The sequence below is a fragment of the Vipera ursinii genome (assembly GCF_947247035.1).
Source record: "Vipera ursinii genome assembly, chromosome: 1".
Classification (NCBI taxonomy): domain Eukaryota; kingdom Metazoa; phylum Chordata; class Lepidosauria; order Squamata; family Viperidae; genus Vipera; species Vipera ursinii.
This window is the reverse complement of record NC_139512.1, coordinates 270614952-270638139: the sequence shown is the minus strand read 5'-3', so window position 1 is coordinate 270638139 and position 23188 is coordinate 270614952. Positions and strand designations below refer to the sequence as shown.

Sequence of the window (23188 nt, the reverse complement as noted above, 5' to 3'; positions counted from 1 at the left end):
GTCTAGCCTTTGCTTAAACTGGAGGGAAAGTCAAAACCTCCATGGGTAATTACTATTACAATTGCTAAGTTTGTAAGCCGCCCTGAGTCTTCGGAGGAGGGCAGGATATAAATGGAATTAAAATAAATAAAATAAAAATAATTGCTTTGCACTCATGTCAGAAACACCAAGGCCCTTCCAGGTTGAAAGGATTAGCCAGTGACATCACCACCATTGCCTGGGGCTGCCCAGTTGGGAGTAGGAGTGAAGGACAGGAGCTCACCCCACTCCATGGCAGCACTCCGGTCTCAAAGAGCCTTGGTGGAGCAGTGGGCTGATGCCTCCTTAAGTAACACCAGCTGCCTGCAATTAGTGCAGGTTCGCATCCCACCAGGCTCAAGGTTGACTCAGCCTTCCATCCTTCCCAGGTAGGTAAAATGAGGACCCAGATTGTTGGGGGCAATATGCTGACTTTGTAATAATGCCGCTTGGGGGTGTGTGTGAAAGCCCTAACAAGCAGGCATATACATAGAATGAAGGCTACTGCTAAGCTTGTAAGCCGCCCTGAGTCTTCGGAGAAGGGCGGGATATAAATGGAATTAAAATAAAAATAAATAAATAAAAAATAAACATGGGCTTGCTAACCTCCGACCCAGCATCCTAACCATGCAAGCTCCAGGGGTAATTAAATGGTTTCATTGCTGAACTGCTCTTACTGTTGGGAAGTTTTTCCAGCATTCATCTGGGATTTGTCTTCCTGAAGCATAAATCCATGGTTCTTGCCCCCCCCCCACTAAGTATGAATAGCAATGAATTCCTATTTGTTTGGAAAAAATAGAACAGCAACTACAATGTCATTTTTAGACATCTCCTGAAGAATTCTACTTAGCAGGGGTTATGATAGGGCAAAGCATCAAACAGTGCATAACAAATACAGAGTACCTCTCTTTTCCTAACTACGACCCTGAACTTTGTCAGCTAATTCATCAGGTATCTCCCATCCAAAATGGAAACTCTTAAGCATGCTATCCATTCAGTCATCCTTGAGGGTACATAAAGGAAGACTCCCAATTTGGAGTAACTATGCCCTTACATCTCTGGACACATAGAAACAACAGAGCACATACTTCTCCATTGCTGTACCATAAATGTATAGTCTTTCTGTATAATTATGTCAAAAATATCCAAGATGCGTGAGACATTCCCTGCAGATTTTGAATACTAATCTTGCTACGACATATAACATTGTCAAGTCTGTGTACCCTAAAATCTGTGTTATGGACTTGAGGCTCATATTTGGGACTCAACATTATAAATTAGACTCAGTGGTTACTCATGTGCCATAACAGAGTTCTCTGTCTGTCTGTCTGTTTATCACATATTCCCCTTTAGCTTTTTAATAATACTGTGTCTTCTTTTAGATTCTCACTTTTTAATTTTTTTATAGTTTTTATGCTTTAATATACACTTTTAATTTTTTTAGTTTATATAGTTTACATCAGACATGTCAAACACAAGGCCCGGGGGCCGGATTCAGCCCGTGAAGTGGTTTCATGTGGCCTGAAAAGCCATCCTGGAAACAGTGAGGTAACGGCCCCCACTGCCTTGGCCCTGGCCCAGAGACCCTTCTTCTGCCAGAGACCCTCAGATCTGTCCCACTCCTGCCCAGGCCCCCATAGGCACCCTTGATGCGAACGATGTACAGCTGGCCATGCCCACCCAGTAGGCCATACGCACTCTAGCCATACCCACCCAGTAGGCCACGCCCACCCAGTAGGCCACACCCACCCAGGCCATACCCACCCGGCCCCTTGAGGGCAACTGCAATGCTGATGCAGCCCTCAATGAATTTGAGTTTGACACCCCTGGTTTACACGGATGGCTTTTACATACTGTGCATGTTTTATGCCTTTTCTTTATTATACTTCTATACTTTTATTAATGATTGTACTCCATCCTTTTATGCTGGTCTTTGGCTGCAGTAAAGATTGACTGATTTGTTATTCTGCTGTTTAGTTTGACATAATAAATTTAAAAATAAAACTGCAATAGGTTTTGCTATAATCCAGATATGTTTGCCATAAACATATAGCATTCATTTAATATAAAATTGGCTTAGATAAATCAATTTCTTATTCTGATAAACATTTATCTAAACATCATGTCTATTACAAATAGCAGTAAATCAGTGATTTTTTTCTAGCTGTATAAACACAGTGTTTTTATTTCTGCTTATTATGCTGGACCCATTAGGTCTATTTTTCATCAACTCATTTTTGACTTTACTTAAAAGCATCCAAATTTGACAATTGGAAAACTAGCTTTTGTCTCCTTGATCTCTGGTCAATAAATGGAGTACATAAATGCAGAAGCATAAAAATGATTATCACTGAACACAAGAAAGAGATTAAAAATGGAAAAAAACATCTGAACTGAGTCAAATAAAGGTACATGATTACATATGCTTTCAAAAAGACAGTTCCTTTTCCTTGTATTTGAAGTATTTTTGCAGAAGCTGAACTCCATGTTCTTGATCTATGCACAAAATTCAAAAGGTGGCCAGAAAAATCCATGTTATGGACCCAGAATAAATTATAAAAACCAATCTGAAAAACTATACATTATATAACTTAGATAGTCTCCAAGATTCAGATAAGATGTTCCAGAGACAGTCAACTCTAAATCGTTGCTGGTATTTAAACTGAGGCTGCTTGGACATCTTTTGTGGATGCTGTACATTCTTTCACTGGGCAGAGGATTGGACTGGACAGTCTCTAAGATCCCTTCATCTCTTCCATTCTGTAATTACATCCAATGCATTATAGCTTTCTCCCACCAACTACAAAGCCCTGACTACTGTTGTAACCTTTGATCAGCTGTACAAAACCATGCATTTTTAGAAATTTAAAAGTTACTGATCCATCCTGACTTCACTAATCTGGTCTTCTGCAGAGATCTGCATTAGCTACTGCAAGTTCAGGAATCTTTGTCTTTGAGAATCAGATCCTCTAAGGCAGGGGTGTAAAACTCGCAATGTCATGTGATGTGTCGCAACATATCATGACTTTTTTCCCATTGCCAGCAATGGGATGGGGCGTGGTTTTGTCGTGAGACATCCAGCCCGCGGGCCAGCAGTTTGACACCCCTGCTCTAAGGGATCTTCCAAGATTCAATGTATTCTCTGAAATGCAGTTCACTGAAAATGAATAAGGGTAATCAACTTATGACCAAAATTGAGCCTGGAAATACGGTTATAAATTGCGCTGGTCATTAAGCAGGTCACCACATGACTATGACCAATTTTATGACCTTTTTTGCAACAATCATAAAGCAAATTTATTAAGCAAATCCTGCAGCCATTAAGCAAATCCATTGTCTGCAATGGTTGGTTTTTGCCGGAAACCAAAAATCAATGCCAATTTCTAGCAAAAACATGGTAAATCACGGTCACCTGTCCATGGAAGGCTGCAAATGACCATAAATGCAGGCTTGTTGTGATCCAAATGTGATCACATGACTGCAGAAGAAGGGGGCATGATAATTTCACATCTGGGTCATAAGCAAACCTGGGGAAGTCTGTTGAAATTTTAAACAGTCACTAAGTGACTGATTGTAAGCTGAGAACTACCTGTACTGAAAGTATTATCTTGATAATAAACTACTCACTGCATATTATAACACTGGGATCATCAGGTTATTTTTTCCTAATTGCTATCTCATACAAACTCAGCTGGATTCTTCTTGTTATGGTGCTAGAATGTAAAACCTGGGAAAAGTTATAAATATGTTGCCAATTTTCAGCCCAACTGTACATGAACTTTGTAAGTCTTGCACTTCACAACAAATTTTTCATTGAAATTTTTCATTCAAATTTTCATTGAAAAAGAGATTGCATTTTGAACAAAGAAACCTTTCTGTGGAACTTGCTTGATTGGTTATGTAGGGGATGGGAGTTGAGATAATGGGACAAAAAAGTACAGCAGGTGTGAGCAATATGTGACAAGATAGGAATTTACACGACTGTGTAAAACTTTTCTATGCTTTCAGATGCAACTTTTAGCTCATCTTGCACACAGTTTTGACTGCACTGAAAAAAAGTTCAGCCCATCAGGATTGGTCAATAATAACCTTCTATTTTTACAACTTTTGCTGCCAGAAGTAAGCAAGATTTCAATAGCTTTTGTTGCCTCAAATCAATTCTCTGCTTTCTTATTTATATAATTTTATATTGGCTTCCCTGGAAATAGGTCTCATCAATCTCAGAAGGATTTGCAGTAGTAAACTAGAATGATTACATTCTACTCTTTTGGGCGTATAAAATCAGGCTAATGCATAAATTGTTGACATGGCTAATTCCTAACCTAAAACATAAGAATGAGAACATGAGAATAGTCCTTCAGCATTCCATCTAACACATTAGCAGAAGCATTTAGGAAAACCATAAATAGGAGCTCAAGGTAGCCTTTCTATCACATTATTGTCCCCTATGTAGAGATGGACTATCCCATGCCTGGAAAACATATCCAGTAATCAAAGTGAGTAACAACCACTGGCTCGTCTTCTAGGAATCTGTCTAGTCCTTAATTCTTCTAAACTAGCAGCCAAGGCCAGGATTGTGGCAGTATATTCCCCAAAGTAATTATATGCTGGATGAATAAATGCTTCCTCTCATCCGTCTTAAATCTCCTACTCAGATTTATTGTATGGCCTCCAGTTTTAATGTGGGGAATAGAATTCCCTGCTTCTTTCTTGCTTCCCTCCAATTTAATAGCAGAAACTGTGATCGGCTTAATAGCACCATCCCACCTCACCTATACACTTCTTAAGCGTAGGTCTGTCACTTTCCCATTCCCAACACAGATTTCCCCAGAATGCAAATAACATGGGAATCATAATTAATCTCCACAGGTTGGGTGAGGAAGAGGACGTTATTCTTCCTTCTTAGTTCCCTTCTTGCTCCAACTATCATTCCATTAACTCCTTGCTTGTTTTGCCAAACTGTCCAGGTAAGAAAGGGTCCTCACTGACTCCAACTATTCTGAATTACACCTATCATTTGTTCTCCCAAATATCCCACGTTTATTTTATGTAATTGTATTGTTGCATTTATATTCCTTCTTTTACTGAGAAGCACATCCCAAACCAACCAATCAAGTTGCTTAGGCTGAGAGATAGCAACCCAGTAATTTCCACAGTTGTATTCTTACATCTAAGTCACAAGTCTGCAACCCGCGGCTCCGGAGCCGCATGCGGCTCTTTCAGCCGTCTCCTGCGGCTCCCAGTCTTCTGCCATGTGCAGTCCAAAAAAAAAAAAAGTGGGACTAAAAAAGTTCAACCAATCAATTCAAATATGCAGGGTAGGTGCATATCTCGCCTTGGCTCCACTCTTCAGTCAAACCCTGTTCTGCGCATGTGCGCATGTACGTGCATGCGCACACATTTTTTGCAGCTCCCAGTTTTTCCTTTTGTGAGGGAACCGGTTCCGAGTGGCTCTTTCACTGTTTCAGGTTGCTGACCCCTGATCTAGGTCAACACTTTAATCACTACATTATGCTTCTCTGTTTGTTATTGCTTACTTTTCAGGTTGCATGTGAAATACATGGCCCTAAACAAAATACCCAGTATCATTCTCCCTTGCCCTTAGTATTTACATCTAAATTTTTGCTTACAGGAAAAAAAATCCAGCTAGATCAGAACTGAAATACCAAAACATGACTGAAAGGCAAGAGGTGAGAAAGGGGAGATACTAATCAGTAGAACTCTTGCTTCAAATAAGATTGGCTACCATATGGATTCGGGGTCACATTTTTAAAGTTAGTTGAGTTTGAGCACAAAATAATAAAAAGTTTTAAGTAAATTAATTTCATGTTGCCTGTTCTTTAGAAAGCATAAGGGGCATAGAAATAATAATTAGAGGACCTACAAGATGCAAGGCTTTGGATGCCTTAGTCCAGGGATGTCAAACTCGCACTGTCACGTATCACAACTCTTTTGCCATTTCCAGTAATGGGTTGGGCGCAGTTTTGCTATGATGCATCCAGGCAGTGGGCCGGCAGTTTGACACCCCTGCCTTAGTCTATCCAGACACAGAACTTAAAAAAATAACTTGCAGTCAATCTCTGCATTTGAGGGAAAAGACTGGGAAACTGAAGTCTTTCCATTACTGTTGCCAATTATCCTGTGAACAGACAAATCCCAGCAATCATCAAAGGACCTTTCTGCCACTGCTGCTGATTGTCTCACTGGCCCATCCATCAAGAAACTGAGAATATATAATAATGTAGATCTGACTTCAAAATCGATTTCTCTTGTCTATGCATAAAGGACTGTTACAGGCAAGGGCAAGAGACTTAAGTATGATTTCTTTTGAAGAATGCTTGTAAATTATGATATGTGGCCCACTTAATCCATAGCTAGCTTTAATGGTACTGCCTCTTACACTCTCCAAAATGTAAAGAGTTAAAATTGCAGAGCATCTATTCTTTTGTGAAAACATCTTAGTCTGCTACAAACCCGGGGGAGGGGGGGGAATAAAACATCTAAATCCATGAACTTAGTTAATCTGTCATTTAGGAATTATCCTATTTAATCAATGGGATTCTATGGACTCTATCAATCCTTTCAAACAGAGTAAGCCCAGAGTCATAATTAAGGAACGCTTGAGTTAAGAATAAACCCTATTAAATATTCAAATGGAGAGCCCTCTCCTGATTTAGAGGCCTTGGGAGTTTACATGGGGCTTTAACTGATAAGCTAAGGAGAAAATGAATCTTGTGCTTTGATAGAATGCCTGCCTTTTTACTTTTCCCCCCAATTCAAATACAATTCTGTTTGTACCATATTGTGCTCCTGGAATAAATCATCTGACATTTATTGGTTAGGCCAGTATGATGGCTTGGGATATTTGGCTGTATGCTGAACAAGGTTGTTTGTAGTCCAGCTTCTGGATGTCAAGAAAATCCAATCTATTGACAGGAATTAAAATCTTATTCAATGGATGTTCGACTATTTTGAAGTAATAAACTAAGCAAGGGACAAAGAAACACTGAGATGTTTTTAGACCTGAATCTCTTCACACACAATAAAACTCAATTCCAAATCACTTTCTGACAAGAAAATACAAACACAATTCATACTGTGTTCAAGACAAAGTTTAGAAGTAGTAAAACATTCTCTTTAACCTAGAAATTTAACTTCAGTTATCTTTTCCAGAAGTTTCTTAAACACCTTTTTAATTTAATGTAAAAGTAGTATCATTAACTTAATAGAATTTCTGATACCATCAGACAGGATATAGACCCCTGCAAACTGTTGTTCTATTCACTGCAACTACCAGCGTTGATTAGAAAATAAAGCTTAACAAAGCAGGTAGACAAATTCAATTACTGGGGCTAATTATGGCAATATTTCTACTTTTAAAAAAATCTTTAGCCACAATTATAGTCCCCCATGATAACACACAGCATTATATAGTAATCGCTTACAACATCTTTGCTGGCTGGAGAACTCATTTGAGTAGAGATATAGAATAAAAAAAAATCAAGCCAAACAGCAAGTAAGCAAACAAAAACAAGGCAATATCAAATAGTCATTAAATCACATTAAATATGAACATTTTCAGTCGGCCAGTTAAACAATGAAATAGTTTTATAATGCCTATCATCAGCAAGTACCATTAAAGCCGTCAGTTCAAAGCCATTGTAAACTGTTTGTTTAAACTGATGTGCTGTCAACAATCCAAAAGGGCTCTGACCTATTTATATTCCCCTCTTATGCTAATAAGGTTAAAAAATCAAAATGAACAGCATGACAAAATACAAAAACATTGGCATCAGGAACGATCAAGCATTAAAAAAAAAGCTCTCAATGGACCTCATTACTCACGGCCATTCCATTCCCAAAGCTCTCTTCAAAATCATGCTTTAACAGTTATCCTAATGCCTAACAAGGCAGGACATGATCTGTTTTTTAAAGGGAAGACTGAGAAGGCTTGATCCCGTGGCCTCCAAAGATGACAATCCCCAATGGAAGAGACTTAGAGAGTCCTCTGCCCTCAAATTGTCCATCCAAAAGAAATCCAAGTCTAATCTGTTAGCTTCTACAAGTTGAAGCCAACATGATCTGAAAAGTGTCCAGGGTTGACATGGTGACCGTGAATTACAGAGTCCACTCCCAGAGATGACAGATAGAAGCATCTAATGTCTGGTAAGCTCCGATACCATTCTGGTGAAGAGGGAGGGATGCTATCAAGCAACGACAGCAATATCTACTTGTACCAAACTTCAATAATTCCTCAGATCTGCTTATCTTCCTTATCTACCTCTGGCCACTTGTAGAGAGAATTGCCATTTTGTGTCTCTGGCCTTGAACTCACAGCTAGAGTCATACCCAGAATTCATAAGGGTACATTTTAGAAAGGGGACAGTCTCTTATTTCTCAACCAGGTTTGCTAATGCAAATCAGGTGTTCTCTCTAATCACAATTAGGTTACGGATAAAGAGAGATACCTAAAGGGCAGACCTGACATTAAGCAGTTGCAGCTCCTGTGAAAGGCCTCAAAGAACTCAATAACCTGAGGAATGCAGAAAGAGGCAGGAATTGGGGAAGCAGGCATAGGTGAAATAAAACCTCCATCTCTTGAGAGTAATTCCATAAGTGTTTTACTTAGTATTTGATAAGATTCTATTACATATGACAGTAATAGCCTACATCACTGCCATCATCACATCTCCAGAAGAACATTGCTAGCTAGTACAAAGTATACAAAGATACTATTAGCTTGTTGTATAGACATAACAAAGAGTCAGGTGGCTATGTTTCATATAAACTAAAGTTTTTAGGGGTAACCTCAGATACAGCACTTGGTTTAGTGGACCAAACTGGTTATAACTTTCCTTAAATGGGTTCGGACCTCAGAACTTTTCAAGCCAAAGATAACAAAGGTGTTCCTGGCTACTGTTGGAACCCTTTGCTTCCACAGACAGCAGTGAGTCCAAATAGATATTAAACAGATTTTTTGGAGGAGTGCAACTCTGCTCCATTTATTTTATTTAGATGGACAGATACCTCCACCCAAAACATTCATGTCTTGTCTAATTATATAACCAATATAGGGAAGGACACCTGAAAATTAATGGTGCTTTTTAAAAATCCCATCCATTTTATTCTAATATAATTATGAGAACAAATACCAACTTACTTAATATAGTATGGAACACTGTTATGAGACACTGATCTCTGCCACGGTAGTTGTACAGAAGCTATATAAATAAAAAAATGGAAATAAACCAAGAAAGTGTTAATTTATTATTTACAAATAGGCATACTTGTACAAAGAAGCTGAATGAGAAGAAATATTCCAAACTCTGGGAGTGAATTCTCCTGAACAAGTTTTTTTTTAGCATTTATCCTCAAAATCATCACTACTAATGTTAAATAATCACCAGTTTAAAACAATTGTTGATGAAGAACCACTTGTTTAGAAGAGAACTTGGTCCATTCCAATCCGCTTAACAATGAACAGGCCCATTATACCAGGTAATTACCTAACCTTTGGTTTGGGAACTTTCTTTTTTCTTTTATGAATCTTTGCTTGCAAAGTTGTGAGTGCATACATTGATTCTACTTTTAAAAATATATCTTTCTAGAATATTTTTCAGTTAGTTTTTATTTCTTGACACACACACAGACCCAATTCCCATAGTTGTTTCAAGTAGTTGAGGACAGAACTATTAACATTTTGTAAAACTGTCACCTTCGGATGGTAGTTTTTAATCAAGACTTAATACTATGTCCAAAGTCATATATTAACTCTCTATCATCTTTTGTTTCCTGTCCAGCGCTTGTAAACCTGCTTCTGACATTGGCTAAGCACAATTTAATTGTAATTCTAAACTGTCATTCCATGAGAATTGTCTTTCTGAAAATTTCTCTGAAAGGATCTTTCATATGTGACAATCATTTTGTTCTATATTTTCCTCAAAGGCCAGTTATTAAAATATAAGCATATTTGGGGTAAAAAGAAAATTAAGAACCTTTGAAGTACTTCATTGATCTACTATTAGAGTCCTCATTAACCAATTTCATTAACACTTACTGGAAAGAAAATCTTGAGATTCAGGTCCATAATCATGGTGTATTTCTTGTAGTAGTTTAATGCGATCATCTACCGATATCTGCATATAAAAATACAAACAAGGAAAAGCAGTAATAAGCTTTCAACTGATCATACCAAGCCAATATATACAGCCAACAAGACAAACAGTGGTTTATGATTCATTTTTCCAAACCGATTTTAAAGATAAAATATTCTCTCCTCTTAAATCTTCTTCCCTCTTTATAATGTTTAAATAGAAGCTAGTAATGATTCTTCTGTAAGCAGTGCAAATCAATATCAAATAAAGGCCTTCTTAGTGTCTAATATGGTCTACTGAAATGTTCACTTCTTCCCTTGTCTAAGTTTCTGCAGTCAACATGCCTTATTTTGATTTTATTGATCTTTACAAGAAACCATATTGGGACATGCTGCTTAGTGATTGACCTTATGGGTCAACATTCTCCTGGTTTGCTAATTAAGCTGGATGAATGATACAAAACTCCTCAGTCAAATCGTTTTAAGGCATAACAAGTGTTTCTAGCGCTTCAAATTAGATTGAAATGGAAGAAAAATATGTTTAGAAATTCCTCAGAACAGGGGCTTAATCATGATTCTATGTAAACAGCTCTATCAGTTCTTTTCTAACTAAAGAGCTCCTGTGGGCTCTGATGAAACCCAAAATATTTTACATGGCACCTAATAGTCTTCCCAAATGGCTTTAAAGGCTATTCTAATGAAGCATTAGCAAATAGTAACACAATATTTCAGAAACAGTATGGTGCAGTTTAAGATGCTGGACTGACACTCGGGGCTCAGGTTCAAATTCATCCTTAGCCACAGAAACTTACTGGGTCACTTTGGGTCACTGACTTTCCCTCAGCCCAACCACATTACAGGGTGATTGTTGTGGGAAAAATGGAAATGGAAATGCCTTGAGATGAAGGAAAGGTAGGTTCTAAATTTAACAAATACACAGTGCAAAGGAAAGACCAGCCTCAAGTATTATCTGTATTTTAAATAATGCATTTAGATCCCACATTGTTTAGCTATATTATTTATACCTAAAAGACTGCGTTCTCCCATATTAAAGAATGTGTCGGTGCCACCAGGTAGATCAGACCATGAAATCTACTTTACAAGCAGGCTAAAACTACTTTTATTGAGATAGGCTATAATAGCAGATCAGAAAAGTCTGGTTTTGGTGTACCAGCTCTTCCTTTTTTATAGTTCAGCGAATGAAGGAAATGTCTGGACATTCTGGACTTATCATTTAGTCCTTGTGGCTTGATAATGGAACCTGTGTATCTCCAGCAAGCTTATATTCCTTACTGTCTACCCAAATCATATGTTGAGTCATTTTGATATTCAGTGAAAATTCAATTTAGCAGATGTGTTATTTACATCATCTTATGACATTTGTGTAATGACATGACTGAGGTAAGGCTGTAAATTGTGGTCATTTATCCATAATATTGTCAGAGGATTTTCTCCCTGATGACAGGGATAATGTGGAATCAGTAACACTCTCATGGTTCTCCCTAACACTTAGCCAATGAAAGCTACCTGTAAAAGTTTCCATCGCATGTTCAGATCATCTAGCTGTCGTGTTACTTTCAAGGATGGATGAAGATCAAGTGGAGAGAGTTGACCAGATAAGTCATTGATGGATTTGATTTTCAAGCTGATTGGTGAAATTTCTTCTCTAAAGGCCTAGAAGAGGGAATACACAACTGCTTTTAGTAAAAATCTTGAAAAGCAAAAATAAAATCTCTAAACGATACATGTAAGTGTCCTCCTTCATTTTCATTCTTTCACTATCTCTCCTGACTTTCCTTAAATACATTACATGTTATTGTAAGTATTTAAAAAAGCCATGAATTTGTTGGTAATGTATTATATTACCAGGAAAGATTTACCAGGAAACAAAAAGCCACTGAATAAATAGTGCAAATGAGAAAGAAAAACAAACATATCTTCAAATCCAATGTGTAATTTGAGTTTCATTACCTTTATATTGTATCAATAAAACATAAAAATGAAATCTGCTAAAAGCCAGATAATTCTACAAAATTGATACAATTTTCCAACTTCATGCTGTTTTCCCCAAGAATTACTAGATCAGTTTCAACATCAATGTTGATTTTTTTAATCCTCAACAGATTATACTGTTTGAACAAATAGAAAACATAATAAGTTTCTCTTTACAGTTCTTTATGCAAATACTATTAAAATATGAACAATTACCTCTTGCAGGCAGAAAAACAAGAAATATTCCCACTAGAACACAAAAGCATTCTTTTATGTTTGTATTCAAGCAAAAAAAAAGGAAAGATGGATATTTTATGCTTAAATCAACATATTTAAATCTGCTTTGATTTACTTCTAAGGTAACAGAAATTGTGTTTAATTAAATTTAGCTTAATCTTTATTTGAAAGCAAAAACAACAGAGTGTTGTGTGTTTATGTTAATGCTCCATTACTCATAAATGGTCTAATTTGTTATTTTCTAGACAATCCTTGGATATACAGGCAAAAGTCCAATGCTAAAATGCTCATTGACTTCAGAAAGACAAAAATTCTTAGGCGCTCTACTATTAGTTGTTACAGTCTGGAATTCCTAGACTTGTAGCAGAATGGTCTATGGTAGAAACTACTGGGAATTCAAAGGCATTAAGGGGGACTGATTCATTTTGTTTTGTGGGAAGGTAATTGTGTGAATATTCCAGCTTATAACTGCACTTACAGTCAACCTTTCTCCTCAAAAGAAAAAGAGAGAGCAAAATATATTTTAAGAACAATTTCAGCTATCCAGTTAAAACAATGCACTCACAGAACAGGGCTAAATAATTTAAATATCACCTCACTGCACAATTAAAATATCCCTTCACAAATAACACATTTGTAGCACCCCCATCTGTACTGTGGACAAGTGGAGGTGACATGGGATTGGTCTTTGCAGTCCAACTTGACAATGGGATTTAATTAATTAACCCTTATGGTTAATTAATGGTTAGGATGCTTAATATTCAGGGCACAGAGAGAGAGTTTCTGAGTTCCTTAGAGTTTTCTCCATCTCCCTCTAGTTATGTTGCTCTCATTATATACATTAGTACAAACCTACGCCTCCTGCTGCCATTTTACTGCTGTAGAAATAAAATAATTGCAATGAACTGCTGCACATTCCCAGTGGAACGTATGAAGCGGGAATAATACAACTATTTCACTGATAAAGAGTTTTCTATTCTGGATCCAGCTGGGCACTGGATTATGACTTCCCGAATACCACTAAACAGTTTCCATAGCCAAAATCTAAACATCAGCTGGCAATGCACGTAAACCAGCCCTGGGATCTTACGGTTGTCTTATCAACTTCATCCTGCAACGAGGCCATCAGCCTGTCTCCAACAGGTCTCCAACTGTTTCGCACATTCTCTGCCTCTCTCAAGTCTGCATCCACGTCATCCATGGAACACTGCAGGTCCTTCAGTTTCTCTAGCGCTTGTTCTATCTGTTTTTGCCAACCACTGGCACAGGTATTCAGGCTTTCCCACTTCTCCTTCACTTCCGCAGACTGCTTGCGCATAGCTTTAGCAATCTTCTGTGCTTTTTCTTCAGGGGTCAACTCTGAAAATAGGGGGAAAAAATGCTCAGTGGAATGAATAGGGATTAATAGAATGTGGACAAGAAATATTGCTACTTTCAAAATACACTTGCTGCCAAGGATTATTAAATATGGACTTCCATTCCCATCTGTAGTAAGAGGTGTGTTTCGAGGTGATCCAAATTAATAGATAAAGAGGCTGAAATAATGTTCAAATGAAGGCAAATGGTGAATTTTATTCCTAACAAAGTGTCAGCAAAAGCTGGGTTGTAAAAAGGAAAAGGCTAACTTTGGAGAACTTGCAATGTTACTGTAGTGCTATTGCAATGCTGAGAACAACTGATACCTGATTAATAAAATAGTATTTTTATGCCATCAATATGAAAATAGCTTCCAGGGCAAGAATATAATTAATTTACAAGATCTATTGAACAAGATATAAATAATACCTGTGATATTAACATTTAAGAGCCTTTGATACAAAATAATTTAAAATAGTTGATCCGTGGATGATTAATATCATGAACAGGAGAAAAAGCATCCTATGAATACAGCAATTGTAAAGATGTTATCTAGGATCAGGTCTAGGAACAAAACTGCAGACCTCTTAATGTTGTCCCAAAAAAAAAAACAAGCAAGCACTAGAAAAACATAATTTGTTTTAGACTTTGGCTTCAAATCAGACTCAGATCAGGTTCTCTGTTTTTTTCTCCTTTGAGGAGTTGTTCCTGGGAAAATCCATTAAGTCCAGGGTGGGATTTTAGCCCCAATAGCACTGTAATCAACAGCCTGTAGTGTTTTCAAACTAGAATCTCAGCAGCCTCATTAATTAGGGCCAAAGATAAAGGAATCTGGGAACTATAATTTATTACTATTTGGAAGGCCACAGTTTCCCCAGCTTTACTGTGTTTTCTTCTCAAAATATGTATGTGACACTACTAGATATTTGGGGGCACAAGCAATTAAGTTATGGAATAAATTACAAAATATTTTCATTAAAAAGTTTAGGCTGTACGCTTTCAACCTATGAAAATTGAATGAACCAAGTTCTTTGATTTCAAATCAGTACTATTTTTTAAAATATAATGAAAAACACACTGCAGGCTGAACAGATTACTTGTTTATGAAGCTCTAAAACTGTGTTCTGAACTGATTTTCAGGGGTTGGGTAAATGAAAACTCAGATTCCTCCTGTCTATAGCAAATAATGCCATTAACACTTTTAACACTAAAGGGGGGAGGAGGAAGGATGCTGTTGGAACAAAAAAAATCCCAGTCTATTTCTTCAAAGATCATAAGTGGGCAAATTGTGACTTTATTGTTCCTGTACTGACCCATAACAATAGATGTGTTCTCCTGATAGCTTCTAGGCCAGCATTCCTCAACCTTTCCAGATTTGCGGACTGACAAAGGGGGGGGGGGGCTTCCATATGATAATGGTTCCATGTGAGTGGCAGATAAACACACACACACGCAGTTCCATTTGGGCAAGCAGCAGTCATGTATGCCCCCCATACATGGCCCAAATGGAGCTTTGTGTGCACACACATTCACCCGCTGCTTGTGCCAATGGGGATGTGTGCACTCGCCCACCACTTCCACAGCCCAGTAGTGGGACACAGCCCGGGGGTTGGGAGGACCCGTGTTCTAGGCTATTAGAAGTAATCTGTTGAGTTTTTCAACTTTGCAAATTCCATTTTTTGATTATAAATTTATTTTAGTTTTTGAAGGGCATGATAGTCAGGATTTTATATCTCACTCCCAGAGTACCCAATGTTACATTCTCAGTGACTGCCTACATCTGCTTTGGTTCCCATCAGGTCCTTACTTGGATTTGTTTATTTTTAATGTTCTAAACAATGAGAAGCTAGAATGTTGCAAAGCAAAGTACATAAAATAATCCGAGTGGGTAGACAGATATAAAATGTTTTTGTCTATATTATACAGTCATGGCCGAAATTGTTGGCACCCCAGAAATTTTTCCAGAAAATCAAGTATTTCTCACAGAAAAGTATTGCAGGAACACATGTTTTGCTATACACAGGTTTATTCCCTTTGTGTGTATTGGAACACAACAAAAAAGGGAGGAAAAAAAGCAAATTGGACATAATGCCAAACAAAACTCCAAAAATGGGCCGGACAAAATTATTGGCACCCTTAACTTAATATTTGGTTGCACACCCTTTGGAAAAAATAACTGAAATCAGTCACTTCCTATAACCATCAATAAGCTTCTTACACCTCTCACTCAGAATTTTGGACCACTCTTCCTTTGCAAACTGCTCCAGGTCTCTCTTATTGGAAGGGCACCTTTTCCCAACAGCAATTTTAAGATCTCTCCACAGGTGTTCGATGGGATTCAGATCTGGACTCATTGCTGGCCACTTCAGAACTCTCCAGCGCTTTCTTGCCATCCATTTCTGGGTGCTTTTTGATGTAAGTTTGGGGTCATTGTCCTGCTGGAAGACCCAAGATCTCGGACGCAAACCCAGCTTTCTGACACTGGGCTCTACAGTGCGACCCAAAATCCTTTGGTAATCCTCAGATTTCATGATGCCTTGCACACATTCAAGGCACCCAGTGCCAGAGGCAGCAAAACAACCCCAAAACATCATTGAACCTCCACCACATTTCACTGTAGGTACTGTGTTCTTTTCTTTGTAGGCCTCATTTCATTTTCGGTAAACAGTAAAATGATGTGCTTTACCAAAAAGCTCTATCTTGGTCTCATCTATCCATAAGACGTTTTCCCAGAAGGATTTTGGCTTACTCAAGTACATTTTGGCAAACTGTAATCTTGCTTTTTTATGTCTCTGTGTCAGCAGTGGGGTCCTCCTGGGTCTCCTGCCATAGCGTTTCATTTCATTTAAATGTCGACAGATAGTTTGCACTGACACTGATGCTCCCTGAGCCTGCAGCACAGTTTGCATTCCTTTGGAACTTGTTTGGGGCTGCTTATCCACCATCTGGACTATCCTGCGTTGCAACCTTTCATCAATTTTTCTCTTCTGTCCATGACCAGGGAGATTAGCTGCAGTGCCATGGGTTGCAAACTTCTTGATAATGTTGTGCACTGTGGACAAAGGCAAATCTAGATCTCTGGAGATGGACTTGTAACCTTGAGATTGTTGATATTTGTCCACAATTTTGGTTCTCAAGTCCTCAGACAGTTCTCTTCTCCTCTTTCTGTTGTCCATGCTTAGCGTGGCACACACAGACACACAATGCAAAGACTAAGTGAACTTCTCTCCTTTTTATCTGCTTTCAGGTGTGATTTTTATATTGCCCACACCTTTTACTTGCCCCAGGTGAGTTTAAAGGAGCATCACATGCTTGATACGATCTTGTTTACCCACAATTTTGAAAGGGTGCCAATAATTTTGTCCGGCCCATTTTTGGAGTTTTGTTTGACATTATGTCCAATTTGCTTTTTTTCCTCCCATTTTTTGTTGTGTTCCAATACACACAAAGGGAATAAACCTTTGTATAGCAAAACATGTGTTCCTGCAATACTTTTCTGTGAGAAATACTTGATTTTCTTGAAAAGTTTCTGGGGTGCCAACAATTTCGGCCATGACTGTATGTATATGCTGGCTTTCCTCTAGCAGCTCAAGGTATTGTATATTAGCATTCCTACACTTTTTGTTTCCTTGCAATAACAACCATATGAGGTTGTGTGGCCTGAGAAAGAGCAACTAGCCCTAAATTATCCAGTGAGCTTCCATGGCTGCAGGTGGACCTGACTAGGGAAGGCCCCACACTGATTCCCAAAAGAATTTTCTAGAAAACAAAACAATAGCTGCAGGCTGATGCTTGGAAGCATGTGCACTTACACAGAAGGCGCATTTGGGAAGACTGAGATGATAGAGAATAATCTTACTAGTTTGCTCCTAGTAAATAATTTTTAAATTGACTATATCCATCAGAACAACTGTTATCTGCCATGAAAATTCCAGAAGATTTTCTTTATGTGATAGGTAGACAGATAGAATTTTAGAAGACTACTGTATACTATTTCCAAATTCTACTTATTAAAGAGAAACTAAAAAAAAATAATAATATTGCTCTTATGTCCTGCCTCTACTCTTCCCAGAGGCATTGGTTGAGATCAGACAGTACAATACATATGCCACATTTGAGAAAATTAAGATAGAAGCTAGGCAGGAGTTGATCAGCAAACTGATTCCTACACAACACAGCATAGCACAGAAACATCCTTCAATACTCAACCCTACCATAGGTTGGCATGGTTCCCATTAGTGAGGACACCCGTTCTTTGCTAATTAATTTTTTATTGGGGATGCCAGCACCTTAAGATGATTTATTAAGAGGATTAGATATCCATGGACCCACAAAATCTGGCACCGATCTTGGGCAAGACACTTCTTTAGATATCTCTCAAGTATCATGACATAATGCTTGTACATTATTGTATTTTAATATTTAAATTTCTACAAGCTGAACAATTATTAATATAACATAACACTGTATTGAAAGGCTACCTTTTAATGCCGCCTTATGGGTAAATTGGAAAGATGGAGCTGGACTTGGGTTCTAAGGAGCCGAGCCAAAGATGGCAAAAGGCACTATAATTTTTTCTTCATTGTAAATTTCCACAGTATATTGATTAAAATCAGGAATTTTCAGATTGCTGGAAGTTGATTCAAAGGACAATTCAGTATAAGCACCCTGATTTTTGTTTCAGGAAAGAATTGTAGAATTGCTTTTATATTTGATATAAAAATGTAATTTAGAAGAGGACTGAAGGCAAGCATATGTGCTATTATGAGTAATGAAGGAACTATTATGAGAAGGCATTTCTTGGCCATAAATATACTAGCCCTTCAGATGTTCTAGCACATTAATGAAAAATATACTACTTAGAAAAAAACTGAGGTCATACAGTAACTGCAGAGAGAAACGGTGGCTGCAGAGACAATGTGCTATTAAATAAGATTTGTGAGAGTAGTTTGATTTCCTTTGGAATAATTATGTTGGGTAGAATCCAGTGAACCTCTTCTGTCAGCAGAAGTAGGCAATTTCACCTTTCTCTGAAGCTTTTCCAATTCTTCTTCAACAAATTAGGGAATATCCCTGCACAGATGTACTTGGGGGGGGGCGCTCATGGGGTGGTGCATATAATGGAAATTAGTGCATTAACTCTATTTTCATAGAGCTCACTTCACAAAATGACCCATCTTAGAGACATAAGAGAACACACATGCTTGCACTCTCTCTCTCTCTCTCTCTCTCTCTCTCTCTCTCTCTCTCTCATCACATAAGGCCCCTGAGCAAATGCAGTGTAACTATAACCCAATTATGAACACTTTGTAGAGCATCAAATACAGCTTAAGGAGCACTGTTATGATCATTATACAATAAAGTTTTATGGACCTCTGTCATACCCCACACACAACATTTTGTTTTAAAGCTTCTGATGATGACTTGAAGACATTGTGAGTCATAACAAATGCAGCCTCTTCACAGCAGCTGCAGACAGTCTCCCTTAAACCTGCCTTATACAGCTATTTCAGATGGTACCTAACATAAATGAGGTGCACACATGTAAATCACTTGTAGCCAATATATCTTTTACGGCTCAAGTATGATTTATTGCACATCTTGTGTTTGTAATTAAGGGGCAGAACAGATGGTGAATGCTTCATTTAAAATGCTTCACTTATGAAAATAATCTTTGCCTCTGCATATTTATTGATGTTACCTGGGGATTTCCTCAACATTTTCCTCCTTGATTCTAAAATCTTTCATTCTTTCTTTCTATGTTCTCTTTTACACTCTTAATGTCCCTATAGATTGTTCAAAGCCTTTGCCAAATAACACCTTGGACAACGGATGTGATCTGCTACTGTTGGCTACAGGAATTACATGACAAGCATGACTTTTAAAAGCTACCTTTATTATTTATTAACTATATTCTTCTGCCTTTTCTCAGGCATGCCACCAATGCATAGAGCATTCTAAACTTGTGTTTTTCCCTAGAAACTCCCCCCTACCTCAAAAAAAAAATTAAGTAAGTTGGACAGAGACTGCCTTCACATTAAATAGTGGGCTTCTATTACTGAGGGTGAAGCTAAACCTAAGTTAGCTATATTGTGAAAGAGTTCCATAGACTACACATCCCAAATCAAGTCTTGAAAACATGCCCTACGTTATGTTGCTTAGTTTTAGGAAACAGTTTGTAAGATTTTCCTTGTCAATCTTGGTATTCAAAGCACATCATTCTGAAAGGACAAAGTTTTGGAAATGAGGGGTTCAATACAATCCAGGATCCCCAAAATATTAATTTCAAAGCAAAAAGGTATAAATGAATAACTTAATTGAGGCCATTTAGACACACAAACACACATACACATAAACAATATGTTAGTAAAATCACATTCTAAGACCTATCATCTTAGACTGCTACCCCATTTTCAACCTTTCCTTTTAAAAAAAAAGCAGTGCTTTCTATAGAAACAATTAGAAAGTGTTCAAACTTACCCTTGTTCCCAACTTGCTTTTTTTCCTAACAAGTAGGTTTAGTTTTGGAATACTGGGAGGAGTTTGATTCTGTGACCCCTGATGAAGTGGACAGGATTATGGGGAAGCTGAGTTCCACCACATGTTTATTGGACCCGTGCCCTTCTTGGCTGGTTTATGCAGCTAGGGAGAGGACACGAGGCTGGTTCCAGGCGGTTATATCTGCTTCTTTGAGCGAGGGTTATTTCCCCACCGTCTTGAAGGAGGCGGTGGTGAGACCTCTCCTCAAGAAGCCTGCCTTGGACCCAGCTGTATTGAACAACTTTCGTCCAGTCTCCAACCTTCGCTTCCTTGCGAAGGTTGTTGAGAGTGTGGTGGCGCATCAGCTCCCCCTGGTCCTGGATGAAGCGGATTATCTGGACCCTTACCAATCGGGTTTCAGGCCCGGGCACAGCACGGAGACGGCATTGGTCGCTCTGGTGAATGATCTCTGGAGGGCTCAGGATAGGGGATATTCCTCTGTCCTAGTCCTATTAGACCTCTCGGCGGCTTTCGATACCATCGACCATGGTATCCTGCTGCAGCGTCTCAGGGGATTGGGAGTGGGAGGCACGGTTTTCCAGTGGTTCTCCTCCTATCTCCTGGGATGCTCGCAGTCGGTGTTGGCAGGGGGGCAGAGGTCGACCCCTAGGACTCTCACTTGTGGAGTTCCTCAGGGGTCGGTCCTCTCGCCTCTCCTGTTCAACATCTATATGAAACCGCTGGGTGAGATCATTTGTGGTTTTGGAGTTGGGTATCATCAATATGCTGATGATACCCAACTTTTTATTTCAACCCCAAACCACCCCAGTGATGCCCTCGCTGTGATGTCCCGTTGCCTGGAGGCGGTTCGGGTCTGGATGGGGAGGAACAGACTTCAACTCAACCCTGACAAGACTGAGTGGCTGTACATTCCGGCTTCCCGGGACACCTGGGATGTTCCACCTCTTTCTATGGGGGGTGAGCTTTTACCCCCTGTGGATAGGGCTCACAACTTGGGAGTCCTCCTAGATTCACGACTCACTCTGGAGGATCACATAGTGGCCGTGACTAGGGGGGCTTTCGCCCAGGTTCGCCTGGTGCGCCAGTTGCGACCCTATCTGGACCGGGAGGCCTTATGTACGGTCACTCATGCGCTCGTGACCTCTCGCCTAGACTACTGTAACGCTCTCTACATGGGACTTCCCTTGAAGACTACTCGGAGGCTCCAACTGGTACAGAATGCGGCCGCGAGAGTTGTCTTGGGAGTTTCCTGGTACTCCCATGTTACACCTTTGCTCCGCGAGCTGCATTGGTTGCCAGTTGTCTTCCGGGTAAGGTTCAAGGTTTTGGTTATGATCTTTAAGTCCCTACATGGCATGGGTCCGCGATACCTCGAGGACCACCTGCTGCCGGCGTCGACTCCCCTCCGCCCTGTGCGCGCCCACAGAGAGGGCCTCCTCAGGGTGCCTCCTGTCAAGGAATGTCGACTGGTGGCCCCCAGGGGGAGGGCCTTCTCTGTGGGTGCTCTGGCGTTATGGAACCAACTGCCGGTAGAGCTCCGGATGGCATCAGACCTCCGATCCTTCCGTCGCGGGTTGAAGACCCATTTATTTGAACTAGCGGGTCTGGCCTGATGGGGGTACATGGGTTTTTTATATAGGTTTGTTTTATTATTGGTTTTAACTTGGGCATTGATTTAATTGTTTTTTAATGTTTGTATTGTTATATTTATGCCCTGTGAACCGCCCTGAGTCCCCTTGGGAGAAGGGCGGTATAAAAATCTCAATAAATTAAATTAAATTAAATTAAATTAAATAATACTGTATATACCAGGCATATCAAACTGCCGGCCCCACGGGCCGGATGTGTCATGCTGAAACTGTGCCCACCCCATTGCCGGCAATGGGGAAAAGGTCGCGATACGTCATGCAACATCATGTGACGTCACAGGTTTGACATACCTGGTATATACTATCCTATGAGGCTAGAAAAAAATTATGAACATGAAAAAACTCTTTAAATTCAGCTATTTAGTCCCATATTTGTACTCTCTCACTAATCCCCATACATGAAGCTCCTCTATATTGTATTGAAAGTATATGATTTTCATATACTGGCCATGGGGGGAAAAAGTCTGATAAATTAGATTTCTTTTTTTATCAGCTTTGAGCATTTTATTTTGCCCTCTTACTTGTTCTGACTCAGTCAATCATCAGCAATGGACACATGGAATTAGGTCAATCTTCTGCAATTTGATGGTTTCAGATATGCTGGGGCTGTACAAATCTTGGGATTTGCAACCAATATAAATCTGGGAGTGCCTTGTTATCATAATTGTCAGTACTAAGGGGAATAGTATCACAAGCTATCAACTTCTTACAAATAATGTATGCTAGAACAAACTGTGCAAAGTATTTATTTTGATCACTGCAGATGGGGACTGTAGCCAAGAAATTAAAAGACGCTTGCTCCTGGGGAGGAAAGCCATGGCAAATCTAGACAGCACACTAAAAAGCAGAGACATCACCCTGGCAACAAAAGTTCGTATAGTCAAGGCTATGGTCTTCCCAGTTGCAATGTATGGCAGTGAAAGTTGGACCATAAAAAAGGCTGAGTGCCAAAGAATTGAGGCCTTTTGAACTATGGTGTTGGAGAAGACTCCTGCGAGTCCCTTGGACTGCAAGGCGATCAAACCGGTCAGTCCTAGAGGAGATCAACCCTGACTGCTCTTTAGAAGGCCAGATCCTGAAGCTAAAACTCAAATACTTTGGCCACCTAATGAGAAGGAAGGACTCACTGGAGAAGAGCCTAATGCTGGGAAAGATTGAGGGCAATAGAAGAAGGGGACGACAGAGAATGAGGTGGCTGGATGGAGTCACTGAAGCAGTAGGCGTGAGCTTAAATGGACTCCAGAAGATGGTAGAGGACAGGAAGGCCTGGAGGAGCATTGTCCATAGGGTCGCGATGGGTCGGACACGACTTCGCAACTAACAACAACATTTATTTTGTAAT

General features: G+C 39.2%; 1 protein-coding gene across 3 annotated transcripts in view; it reads right to left on the bottom strand.

The window, feature by feature from the left end:
• The window catches only part of UTRN (utrophin), a 386201-nt gene that overhangs the window by 69187 nt on the left and 293826 nt on the right, over positions 1-23188 (bottom strand). For all 3 annotated transcript variants that reach the window (XM_083373856.1, XM_083373857.1, XM_083373858.1), the window contains 4 exons: positions 13431-13699; positions 11639-11785; positions 10076-10154; positions 9179-9239 (listed from right to left, as the gene is read on the bottom strand). In XM_083373856.1, the coding sequence (XP_083229982.1) occupies positions 9179-9239; positions 10076-10154; positions 11639-11785; positions 13431-13699 (556 nt within the window). The remainder of the gene's footprint in view (positions 1-9178; positions 9240-10075; positions 10155-11638; positions 11786-13430; positions 13700-23188) is intronic.